The sequence below is a fragment of the Gymnoscopelus microlampas genome (assembly GCF_963454915.1).
Source record: "Gymnoscopelus microlampas genome assembly, chromosome: 6".
Classification (NCBI taxonomy): Eukaryota; Metazoa; Chordata; class Actinopteri; order Myctophiformes; family Myctophidae; genus Gymnoscopelus; species Gymnoscopelus microlampas.
This window is the reverse complement of record NC_139943.1, coordinates 23,184,844-23,197,463: the sequence shown is the minus strand read 5'-3', so window position 1 is coordinate 23,197,463 and position 12,620 is coordinate 23,184,844. Positions and strand designations below refer to the sequence as shown.

At 40.2% G+C, this 12,620-nt stretch overlaps 1 protein-coding gene across 3 annotated transcripts in view; it reads right to left on the bottom strand.

Annotated features, from left to right (window-relative positions):
• Positions 1 to 1,130: 1,130 nt before the first annotated feature.
• Positions 1,131 to 12,620, bottom strand: part of dgkzb (diacylglycerol kinase, zeta b) — a gene marked incomplete at its 5' end in the record, with an annotated part of 50,112 nt that continues 38,622 nt past the window's right edge. For all 3 annotated transcript variants that reach the window (XM_084061087.1, XM_084061088.1, XM_084061086.1), the window contains 14 exons: positions 1,131 to 3,770; positions 5,184 to 5,283; positions 5,742 to 5,778; positions 6,435 to 6,555; positions 8,445 to 8,488; positions 8,641 to 8,666; positions 8,809 to 8,877; positions 9,431 to 9,508; positions 9,837 to 9,982; positions 10,541 to 10,581; positions 11,214 to 11,262; positions 11,571 to 11,656; positions 11,932 to 12,032; positions 12,349 to 12,548. In XM_084061087.1, the coding sequence (XP_083917213.1) occupies positions 3,654 to 3,770; positions 5,184 to 5,283; positions 5,742 to 5,778; positions 6,435 to 6,555; positions 8,445 to 8,488; positions 8,641 to 8,666; positions 8,809 to 8,877; positions 9,431 to 9,508; positions 9,837 to 9,982; positions 10,541 to 10,581; positions 11,214 to 11,262; positions 11,571 to 11,656; positions 11,932 to 12,032; positions 12,349 to 12,548 (1,215 nt within the window). In that variant the 3' untranslated portion in view covers positions 1,131 to 3,653. The remainder of the gene's footprint in view (positions 3,771 to 5,183; positions 5,284 to 5,741; positions 5,779 to 6,434; positions 6,556 to 8,444; positions 8,489 to 8,640; positions 8,667 to 8,808; positions 8,878 to 9,430; positions 9,509 to 9,836; positions 9,983 to 10,540; positions 10,582 to 11,213; positions 11,263 to 11,570; positions 11,657 to 11,931; positions 12,033 to 12,348; positions 12,549 to 12,620) is intronic.

Sequence of the window (12,620 nt, the reverse complement as noted above, 5' to 3'; positions counted from 1 at the left end):
ACAGAGATAAAGTCAAAACTGTCAATAGATGGGTAGGTACTGAATGTGCATGTTATGTATAATGATATAGTAAACATGATGGCCAGCGAGACGTTGTATAGGACAAAGTTAAATAAAGCTTCAGTCAGCAGGAGAGCAGCAGGTGCCTCTGTGTGCTGTGAAGGAGCATTCATGCAGAGCAGCCTTTGTGTTGGAGGAGAGAGGGGTGGGGGGGGGGGGGGGGGGGGGGGGGTGTAGCTAAGGAGTGATTCTCCTTAAGTCCCCCCCCCCCCAGGTCAGTAAAAAGATCAGTCCACAACATCTCTAGAACACCTCTTTATATAGCAGTGGTTATCAAACATTTTCATGTCAAGGACCCACATCTGAAAATATTGTGTGACATGGACTCCCACAAGAGATTTGTGTGTGTTGTTAAAAAGTGTCAAAATTGTTCAAAATGTTTCAAATTCTTTCACAAATGTCAGATATACAAGCCCACGTCCCACCGTGAGCTTAGAGGTCTAGTACAAGGGTATAAACAGGGTTAAAGTGGTTAAACTTATTTTGATGCTACATCAACTATTGCTGGGGACCCCTTGGAACCACCTCAAGGACCCTTGCGGGTCCGTGTAGCACACTTTGAGAACCACTGTTATATACAGAGAGAGGGAGGGGGGTCACATAGAACAGAAGAGAGACAAGATGGAAGGCAGAAAATTAGAGAACAGACTGATCAGAAAGATAAAGAGACAGGACAAAGAGAGAGAGACAAGAAAGAGAAATAGGACAGAGAAGACTGAGAAACAGGACAGAAACGGAGAGACAAAGCAGAGAAAAAGGACAGAAACAGAGACAAGGCACAGAAAAGGACAGGAAGCAGAGAGATACAGGGCCGAGAGGTTAGATCGATAGACAGGATCAAACCCATGATGTTGTAGGTAGGTGATACTGTACTTTGAGTACAGTCTGCACTGAAGAGACACTTGTTCACTTGGCAAGTGATGTAAAGCGCCCTTGGGTTTTTGAAAGGCGCTATATAAATTCAAATTATTATTACCTCTGTGGTAAAGAGGTCCTGGATAATATAGAACTACTGTACGTCATGTAATCTGACTGAAGGGAAGCATCGTAAACATAAAATCACACATGGGTTGACTCCATACTAGAAGATTTATTAGGTTCCACAGAAACAGTACACAACTGCCATTATAGCAGCTGGAACAGTAGCTCATTCATTATTATTATTTTACATTTCAAAGAGCTGTGGCCAGTACAAAAACATCAAATTTAATTACAGTCAAACATCTCTGTATGTGAATTGCACAGCAACTCAAACAATAAAGCAATCATAAAACTACTCAGCTTTTACAAACCTCCCTCCATCATGGCAAAAGAAAAAGAAAAGAAAAAGAGGCAGTTTAAAGAATGCAAAGTTTATAAAAGTAAATGTTCACAGCAGCTAACTAGTTTGGCTGGAGAGGAGAGAAGATAAACTCAGTGTTAATGTAAAGGCTATACTTCATCAAATAACTGTCGGAAAATGAAACCATTTTCAACAGAGAAAAGTGAGGAAGCGAATGATTGCCATTTGACAAAGTTAGCTTTTAGACAGAGCTGAATGCGGTTGCATCGTCGTGAGCTTGTAGATCTGCTATTTTAAGAGCGTAACACAAGTATAAATCTGTCTTTAGTCTGTTAACATGGAGTAGGCACTCACAGACTGACTTTAGCAGAAACAAACTGCCTGTAAAATACATTCCAACAGATCAGACATCTGCCGTCCCGGTAACCAGTCTGTGTGTTCTTTGTTTTCTATTCCTGGCGATTCAGTCCGATCTATCTGCCATTACAATATGTCTTGAATCTTGATTGTGCCCAGATATTATTAATCCACATTATGTTTATTGTTTAGCCTACCCCTGCTATCTTGGGTGATCAGATAATCCAGCAGTCGGCTGGTGCTTTTTAAACAAACAAATAATCCAGGTGTACATGCTTCCAAAATGGATTGAAGACGAGCCGATATCCGATTATTAGTGAAACTACTTTGGGAGGCGGTTTGAGACACACTTGGCCACATTAGTAATAATGTGAAAATGCAATACATCTCCAGTCCACATCAGAACTATGTGAGAGGAATTAAACATTCATGTGCTGAGACAACTAGGAAGTTCGCCTAAAGTAAAAAGAAAAGTGAAAAGTTATAATTTAATGCCAGTAGTACATTTTTAGCCCTGCTTGCAGTGGGGGTCTAAGAATGGGAATGTTGGTCTATCATTTGTGTCCCAAACAATGCTTGTCAAAAACTACTGGCTTGACTGCAATGGAATTTGCTGTGCACCTTCATGCTCTGCAGAGAATGACCCTTACTGATTTTGGTAGCCCAATGGCTTTCCTCTAGCACCACCATTAGACCTAATGTTCTACTTGCACCATGAAACTTTGAAGACATTCATGATCCCCAGAGGATGAAGCTACATACAGTATCTTAGTGACCCCATGGCATTTCCTCCAACACCACCCTTTGGTCAAAATGTCAACATTTCACACAAGATCTCTCAAAATCTAACAGGCTGATGCTTTTAGACTCTATCTTCTTATAATTTTAACGCACAATGTACACGCTTCTGTTCTTTCTGAAAATGCTAATATTAGGAGGATGTGAAGAGAAAACAATGTAGCAAACAGTATTCTACGTGGGAAATTGTGATATCTGATTTGAATGTGTACACCAGGGCACATTTTACTGACCAGGTATAAACAGAGCCTGAGTCTGTCAGTGAACAGGAGGAAATGAGAGGAGGTGACAGAAGTGAATAGAGAATCTATTCAAGCACTGACTCCAGATCACAAGACTAAGCATTTAGAAGGTACTTTCACTTAACATTAATATTACAGAGAAACCACCATGCTAACTAAACACCTTAAAGATTTATCATACTGTATTTATATAGAAATATCCCAACAAAATTCTAATCAAAGAACAAGAAAGAAAGTAACAAGTGAGACCATTATGGAACATACGCTTCTCTATACAGTAAATAACAAATTTAATTTAAGTTAAATATCAGTGGCTGAACAGTTTTATTCAAGTAAACAAAAAGATCTAAGAGTCAGAAACACACACAAGCTGAGAGCTGTCATTTGTTTGGACTGGACAAAGAAAAAGAAAAAACATCCAGTTCTAATGACGTGTTAACTACAGCCAACACTGATTTGTCCATTTGAGGTGAGTCTCAATACCCATGATTGGTCCATTTCAAAAACACGTTCTGTAGAGATGTTTTGTGGAACCTCAGTTGCTGTTAAGACAAAAACCTCCCCAGGACTGACTTCATGTCAGACAGACAATTGCCTGGCAACAGTTCTGTACAGAATCTGGTAGCTAATAGTTTTGACAGTTTACCTGTTTCAGTGTGTCTGCACAGCTGTCCGTCTGGAAAACTCAAAGATGCTAAACAATGAACATGCTCAATCTCTTCTACTCATGTTATATACAGTATCCGTCTATTCATTTATCTGTCTCCTGTCCATCTCCCTGTCTGTCTGTCTAGTCACCGACATGTCTACAGTAGAAGCATTAGCTGACAGCTGTACACTAAAGAGAGAGAGACAGACAGAACGACAGACAGACAGACAGAGACTGCCAGACATACAGACAGTCAGAAAGGCAGTCAGACGGTTGTCTCATGGTCCTGTGTCTGTAGTGTCTGTTGAAGATGTTTGTTTTCCAGGTAGTGAGAAAGCTCCTCATCACCCGCTGTCTCCGCTCTCCGCCTGGGACTGTCGCCCTGACATGAACAACACTCTAATTAGTATAATTATTATTTTACTTTATTTTATTCACCAAGAATAATAAATGCACAAACACAAAATTCAGTTGGTGATGATGGTGCAGGTAAAAAACACAAGTGTCTTTCAAATGTCTGAATGGATGTAGAGTCTAATGTATAGTCTAAGGCTCTGGATGGATGTAGTATCTAATGTAAAGGCTACTGTCTGAATAGATGTAGTATCTAATGTAAAGGCTACTGTCTGAATAGATGTAGTGTCTACTAGTCTGTTGTCTGACAGAGGAGACCGAAAGAAGATAATTTGAAGTTGAGAGACTGAATGAAACCGTAAGGATGGACAGATATGAGAAGAAAGAGAACAGAAAGAGAGAAAACTAGGCTTTCATGTTGCCATATATGGACACAGTCACTGATATTTCAATTCCTTTCATTGGCCGTTGAGGAAAAAAAAACATCCCTCATATTATGGGCTGTTTCCAGTTGCCATTAGCTCGTCCATGGTAACAGAGCACTACCACCATTGTGCGGGTTGGGAGCATCGCCAGGCGCCCTGCCATGATGCCATTTTTCTCTGACAAGCAACATTAATCATTGTTAAAGACTGCTTCACATACCAACACACCGTTCACATACTGAGTGTGTTTACATGCACAGTAATAATTTGATCATACCCTGACCCTGATTAAAAGAATAGGTCCATTTTGCTTTTTCAACTTGGGCCTCATTTTCCTAGCTGTTGCCATGATGATGACCAGTTGTGATAAAAGTTTAATCAAGTTTCACATACTGCGGTTAAGTGCTTTGTGCGACTGTCTGATATGATCCAATGGAGCCAAAACAACCTCATTAGCTAGCTGTTTTGGCTATTTCTGAAAATGTTAGCAAAATTTTTACCTAGAATGATATGCCCAAAATACGGACAGCAGGTTGAATGTGGTTTAGAGATTAGAAGTCAGGGGCAGTGTTGCCTGATTTTGTTAGCACTTTGTGAGCCACACGAGCACTTTCAACCTATATCGGCTATTTTAAAATAGCCGATCTACAACGCTCACAGATGCAACGCGTTGTGAGCTTGTAGATCTGCCATTTAAAAAAAATAATCTTGAAATAAAATTTCAATAAAGATTTTTTGAAACATTTTAACAACACAAATCTGGTACGGGGCTCCCTGCTGGCACACAATATTTTCAGATGGGGGGTTAGGGGAGGGACAAATACATATTCAATTTGGGGGTCCACTGGTTTAAACAACATTAGGAAACAAGCCCAAATAAGCAACTACACTTTAGCAACAAGCCCAAAAAAACGCAACCCACAACTACCGTACCAATATATACGAGCAACTTTACAGAAAAACAAGCCCAAAGTCGCTTATAATAAGGGGACATGGCGACACTGGTCAGGGGATACCTTAAGGTCTGTCTTGCTGAGGGAGGCTCCTGCCTCCACCAGGAAGTGACATATGGCCCTCTGACAGGAAGTGGCTGCTTTATGAAGTGCTGTCTCACCTCTACGCGATAGCGCACACACACACACACACACACACACACACACACACACACACACACACACACACACACACACACACACACACAATACAGCAAATGTTACTACACACTACTAATGACATTAGTTTGCCTAAGACAATAGTGTCCATGTAGGTCTGTGGTGAAAAATAATATTACATTCCACATTACATCCACATACCAGAAGAAACATTATGCTCTTGTAGAAGTTACTGCTTATTTTACTTCTAAACATTTTTGTATGATGCCATTAGACTTCAACTAGAGTTATAGATATCCACACTGACAGCATGTTTAAGAGTTAACTGATTGTACAATTGCATAGTACCCAACATTAGTAAGTAACCAAGACTATACTAAATCATGTTATTCTATTCTAATACATTTAATTAAAATTAATTAAAATCTGTTCTCTCTCCACATGCAGTGAGGTTTCACTTACGTTTCTTTTTCCGTCAGGTCCAGGTGATTTGTGGGCACTGAACACAAATACACAGGCACGTTAACACGCAAAACACAGGGGAAGGAATACAGTAAAACAGAGATTATTTTATAACAGGTTATCACTGTTGGCTGAGGAGCAGTGTTAATTTCGTCAACTAAAACTATGACGAAAAAAATGTTCGTCGACTACCTTTTTTCACCGACCACAACTCAATAAAAACTCAATAAAACTAAGGTATGATGACAACAAGAGAAGTGGAGAAGAGATCCAGTAGAACTAAAAGACAAGTCATTTTATGTTTGGTTGCACTCTGAAAGTAGCAGATCGGCTATTTTCAGCATGCAACCAAGTGTAAAATCAACCATTACGACGCCATCAAGGCTTGCCAAAATACATTTTTGTCGACAAAATCAATTGTACATTTAGTCGACTAAAATCTTATGATATTTAGTCTGATATGTAGACTAAAACTAGACAAACGCTAAAACTTTTCAGATGGCTAAAATATGATTAAAACTAAAATACATTTTATTCAAAACACTATGACTAAACTAAATCAAAATGAACACTGCTGAGGAGTTCTTGGTGATGTCCAATGCATGACAGGTTAGTACCACAGTAAAACAGAGATTATTTTATAACAGGAGTTATTGGTGATTGGTGATGTCCAATGCTTGGACAGGTTAGTACCATGGTCAAGGAGGTACTTGGTGAGGTCCTTGTTGCCAGTGTCAACAGCATGGTGAATTAGGGTCCGGCCCTCAGAGTCCTGGACCAACAGGTCTGCCCCCTGCTGGTGGAGCTGTACCAGCTGAACACACAAACAGGTTAGGGGTCAGGGGGAAAGGTGAGAGATAACTAGACTTTTGGGTACAGATTTTGGTTTTGTTTGTATTATCACAGCATTCTGTGTGTATTGTGTTGTTTTTCAATCAACATTTTATAAAAAAGAATATCCTATATTAAAATTGGCTCACGTCGTCACGCTCGTGTCACCATGACTCAGCTATAACCATATAAGGAGTTCCCAATGCAGCTACGCCCAAATATGGAGTGTGTTGTTTAACCTCAATGTGTCGTCATGGCATCAGGCGCAAACAAATCAGTCAGCTCCATATGTGGGCACAAAAGGGGGCAAGCCCATATATGGGGATATACTGATGACATCAGGGATCACCATATATGGGCATAAAAGGGACAAGTACTGACAGATACAGAGATCTCCATATATGGGCATATCAGTCGGATCGGCGGTGCGTCGTAGGTATTCATGACGCTAGTATTAATAAAATGCTCAACCAGCTCCACATAACACAACCAAGTTGAGAATTTTTAGTAAAGAGATTAGTTAACTAAATTAGCCATTTATTTTCAGAACAAATATTTAAAGGAGCATTTCACCCCTGGAAGAAACTGCAATCACTCAATGGTAATAGTATTTGTAGTAGATAACAGTAGCACAATTTAAAATTTGCACCCTATGGCCAGAAAAATAATGAAATCTGTGTGTTTGACTACGGTTTGACTGGACTGCTGCATTACTACAATGACCACAATGCTTTGGTTTACTGCCCCTCCTTGTGGCAGGGGAGATTCTATCTGGGTGTGATCTCCAACGACAACATTCAAACAGCATGGCAGTGTTGCCATGTCTGCTTATTATAAGCGGCTTCTTTCTAAAATGTAGTTGATATTTGGGCTTGTTTCCAAATGTTTTGATTGTTGTTTAAACCAGTGGTTCTCAAACATGTTCATGTATTTTTCCACAGTCCCCCATCTGAAATTATAATTTGTGCCAGGGAGCCCCTAACAGATATTTGTCAAAAATATTCCACATTTTGCACTTTTTCCCCCTCAAGATTTTTTTGTAAATAGCAGATCTACAAGCTCACAATGGGTAGCGAAGCGTTGTGAGCTTGTAGATCGGCAATTTTCAAATATATAATATCCCATGTCTAGGTAAAGTTGGCCTAGTTATCCTCTTTTGGGTTTGTTTTCTTAGACCTGGTTGCTTATTTCTCTCACAATATCTGGCAACACTGACTGAAGAACGTGAACCTAGCACATGTTCATCTAGTTACATATATGTCCAAGGATTCGTTAGTGATGTCATATCACTGTCAAATCCTTGCTATCTTCATGCAGTTCTACTTCCGTGTCGCATAGTAGTGACATCACTGTCGAATCCTTGGTATTTTTATCCTAGCCTTTCGCGACGGTTTGTTTACCAGCGCTGCCTCTCCACGCTGTCTTTTTTTTTCACGCTTGCGCTTATGAAACACTACACAGGATTATTATTTCATGTCACCATTCAAGTACAACTATCAGAAGATAACTCAGGTAAAGTAAAGTCTCTCTCTGCAACGGGGGTTGCCCGCTGGGCGCAGCTAATGGGAGTGACTGGCCGTGTGGGGACACCCCATTGGGGCGGTCTTTGGAGCTGGTCTGTGTGAGACGCGTCGAGACAACATGTAGTGCGGAAAAGGAATGACATAACTTCTCGTGATGTAAATAACGTCACGAGAAGTTCGAAGATTACTAGATATCTAAAAACACAGATCATACACAAAAATAATAATAATTGAGTCCTAAACTTCATTACCATTGGGTCATTTTCTTCCAGGGGTGAAATGTCCCTTTAACTGACTTTGCATACAAACTGAAGCTTGCATTAGCAGAGAAGAAATAGATGGTACTTACTCTATCCATGTCTTCAGACTTGATGCAGTTAATTAATTCTGACACTGAAACAAACAGACAACCCACTGTTTACACAGAAACACAGACAACTCACTGACTTTTTACACTGAAACAGCTCTTAATAGCCAGTCAGCAACAGAAGATAACAGGGTGATAAAACTTAGAGTTTTAGCACAGAGTCAAACTGATGCTTTACCTTTCTCAGTGTCAGATGAGGGAGGGCTGGTGGAGTTTAGCAGAGAAAGACAATAGTCAGACATTGTACACAGATAGTCAACTGATATTAAATCCACCACAGAGAGATGGAATATTACACACAAATCCTACACACACACACACACACATATAAACACAAATACTATACCTAAGAATGGGTGTGAAATCAGCGAGCGCTGAGTTGGAGCGATGGAAATTAATGATCTTAGCTCCTCGCCTTCAAATAAGAGACATGGTACAGTGTAGACAGTATGGGAAATGAACAACTTTAAACACAACAACAACAACAACAACAACAACAACAACAACAACAACAACAAAAGGCAGAGTATATAACATATGTGGATGTTGGAGATGCTGTCTGTTGTACATGTTTGTTCTGTAAATAATGTCCTAGTAGGATAGGAACCCAGCAATATTAGTGATCCTAGTAAGATAGATTATATATCCTACCAGGACCCCTAATATTGCTGCTTGTAGATCAGCTATTTTCACAATATTTATCTGTGGAACCGAGTCAAACTAAATGTAATGCCTCAACTCTTACAATTCCAAGTGCTTGTCAGGGTGTAGGGTCCTCAGTTCAAATATGATTATTTTGGGGGGGTCGCAGCCTGAAAAGGTTGAGAACCACTGGGATGGAAAACCAGAAATTCTAAGGGTTCTGGTAGGACATGAAAACAGTAGTACCAAGGGTCCTGGTAGGATAGAAAACCAGTAGTAGTAGTGATGCTGGTCATCTTCCACACACAACACATCCCTTTTCCTACCTGCAGAGGGCAGTCTTAGCCACAGCATCAGCCAATGAACTGTCACTAGAAATACTCTTCCTCTGAAGGTATCTTGCCCTGAGAGTGAGTGAGAAGGAGGGAGAGAGCAAGAAAGAGATAAATGTGAGAGTGAGAAGGGGAGACAAAGGGAGAGTGAGAGAGAGAAAGAGACATGGAGGGAAGGACAGTGTTTAGTATCATTAACAGGGCATACAAAAAAAATCAAAACCTTACTCATCGTAACGGGTGCGTTCGTTATAGGGTACTCTGATACCAGTTCATTTACATAACAGTTTAATTTGATAACAGTCAGTGTATTGCAGAACACACCCAACATTTAAAATATATAACAATAAAGTAGGACAGAACAGCCTGAAAACCCACACACACACACACACTCCCCTACCTTATGGTGGTGGGAGAGGAGTTGGGGGTGGAGGTGGCGGAAGAGGCCCGAGAAGGGGAGGTGCCAACAGTCTCCTTCTGCATCAACTCTGGGTCTAAGATGTACAGCTCCTCCTGGGAGATCTCTGACACAAAGTTTAGATGCTCCTGGAAGTGATTAGAGGAGAGGAGAGGATGGTTTGAGTTTTGGACAAATATTGAAGATTACTGATAATATAATAATTGTATTTGTGTATCACCTTTTTAAAGCGGAGTTACATTACAATGCATTTTACAAAACAATGGTAAAAAACAAGCATTCTAAACTAGAGAGTTCCAATCCTTGATTCTTCTTACTGGCTGAGTCCTGTGGTAAACCACAGCCTCTTGTGGCACTGGCTTATAGCTTTAATATAATGTGACAAGTTAAAATGACCAAAGAAAAGTTGGAAATAAAGAACACAACACACAGAATTCTGTAAAATAGTAATAAAAAAGGATGTGATGTAGGTACCATACACAGGAGACAATCTTAATTTGTAATCCATTGCACGACCGTGTCGCTTACCGACAAGAACCACAACGTGTCACAATCAGTGACACGTGCCGTTGTGGCGTTGCTTGTCAGCAAATCACATGTGGTACAATGTAGTATAGAAAAGCATACTTCAAGCTCTTTTAATTATGAGTACCTGAGCCCGGTCTATCTCTTTTAATTATGAGTACCTGAGCCCGGTCTATCCTGTAGAAACGATCTGCTGTTGTACCTGAAAAATAATAATCTAATTAGATTTATGCAGTTTTAACAGAAGAAAAACACATGAAAACTGATTTTTGTTAATCAAATTTGACACTTGGACACTGAAGCCTGATTTGGTCAAAAATAGCTGATCAAAAATAGCCTATCAGCTATTTTCAGCGATGACTGAACACTCAAATCTGATCTGATCACTTGCAAATAACATTGTGGACAGTCAGTCCTAAAGATTTGATCTGAGAAACAAATCTGTGTGATTATGATGGAAATGGTTGCTGGAATCAGTCACCAATGTGTATGTATGTTCAAGCTGTTGTGACAAGTACTTGTTGAGGACTGGATTTGTATTGTCACCAAAGCGTTTCTTCCCAGCTGAAAATACAAAGCGCTCGCCTAAAAACCCTTCCGAACGCCTCAGTTGAAAATATTTCAACTCTCGTGACAGATAAAACACCATATGTGAAGGCACAGCACAGAATAGCCGCTCCCATTGAAAACAATCCAAAATAAGCAACATAAGCTGCGCTCAGGTAAGAACGGCTCGTGGACACAGCTCCTTACAGAGCAACAAGTTCAAGATCAGTTATGTGCTCTACATGTGTGCTACAACAGCTATACATTAATGAGTGTGTTTAGACTTACAGTCAAGAAAACACCACCGATGAGAGAGTCTCTGTGGTGACGGGCTGTCCTGAAAAAGAGAGGGACACACTGTTTTCCTGCTCAAATCTGTCAGACAAACAGACAAAGAGGCCAACAGAGAGCCTACATTACAGACAACCTCAACTTATATTCTACACAGTATTCCATTTTATTTTATTTTACTCTCAGGTTTCTATTCTCTTTTTGAATCTATTCTATTACAAAAAGGTAATTTGAGTAAATAATGAACGAACAGCCAGGCAACAGGCATACTAAGCTATGTTGTGTGTTCTCTTAACCTTTATTACACCAACACACGAAAGACACACATACACACGCACACACACATTCTAGTACCTGGCCGTCATGGAGACGTTCTATGTGAGATCGACAGGTCTCCAGATCACTGTCTCCGGGGACAACAATGACTCCTAGAGAGATGGCTGAAACCACAAAAAAATCTATCAATATTTATCTGTCCACATATTGGCATTAACATTAAACTCAGCAGAGATGCTGGTTGAGTGTAAATGATAGCAGGCCACACAGCTCATTGCTAGTTGTCAATTAAAGAATTTAAAGTCAGACTGTGCAACCTTTTCAATTAAACAAATGCTATTTTTCATAATAACCATTCGACATGCTGTAAATGTGTTTTTTGACAACTTCTCTAAATACTATAAAACATTTTGTGTGTGTGTGTGTTCCAGGTACTGACAGGAGCGTTTAAGCTGCTGTGTGTCGTAGTGAAGAGTTTCATAGTCGTACATGTTGATCCTCTTCACTGTAACCTCCAATTGATCTGGAAAGACCTGTTGACTACACACCACACACACACACACACACACACACACACACACACACACACACACACACACACACACACACACACACACTCTTTAAAGCCGAAAATAGCCAACTTTTTGATTGGCTATTTTGTAACACAAAAATTATTTTGTAACACTAAAATTATTTTGACGTAAAACGTCAACGTAAAAGTTATGTAAACAAAAATAAGTCACAGAATTTTTCTTTCGGCTGCCGTGTTAAGTGGTCAGATGGGTGGGCCGCAAACACTTTGAGATTTTCAAGTGGGCCCTGATCAAGAAAAGGTCGGGAAACCACCGGCTCTTACTCGTTGAGCTGAGGGATGTTGATCCGTCTCTTAGTCTTCTGGATCATGTTAGCTTGGTTCCTCAGGTTGATTCTGATGACAGAAGGAGACAGTTTACAGGGCTCTCCGTCCACCTGCATGGGGATGGTCTTATAGGTGGTCAGAACCGCGTCCTTACACTGAGCTAACCGCTCACCGTGACCTCCCACCTGCAGGGTCGCCTGGAGAGAGACAACATGGAAATAATAGCATCGCTGTAGGGTGGAAATCTTGTATCTCTGTATTTCCAGCTT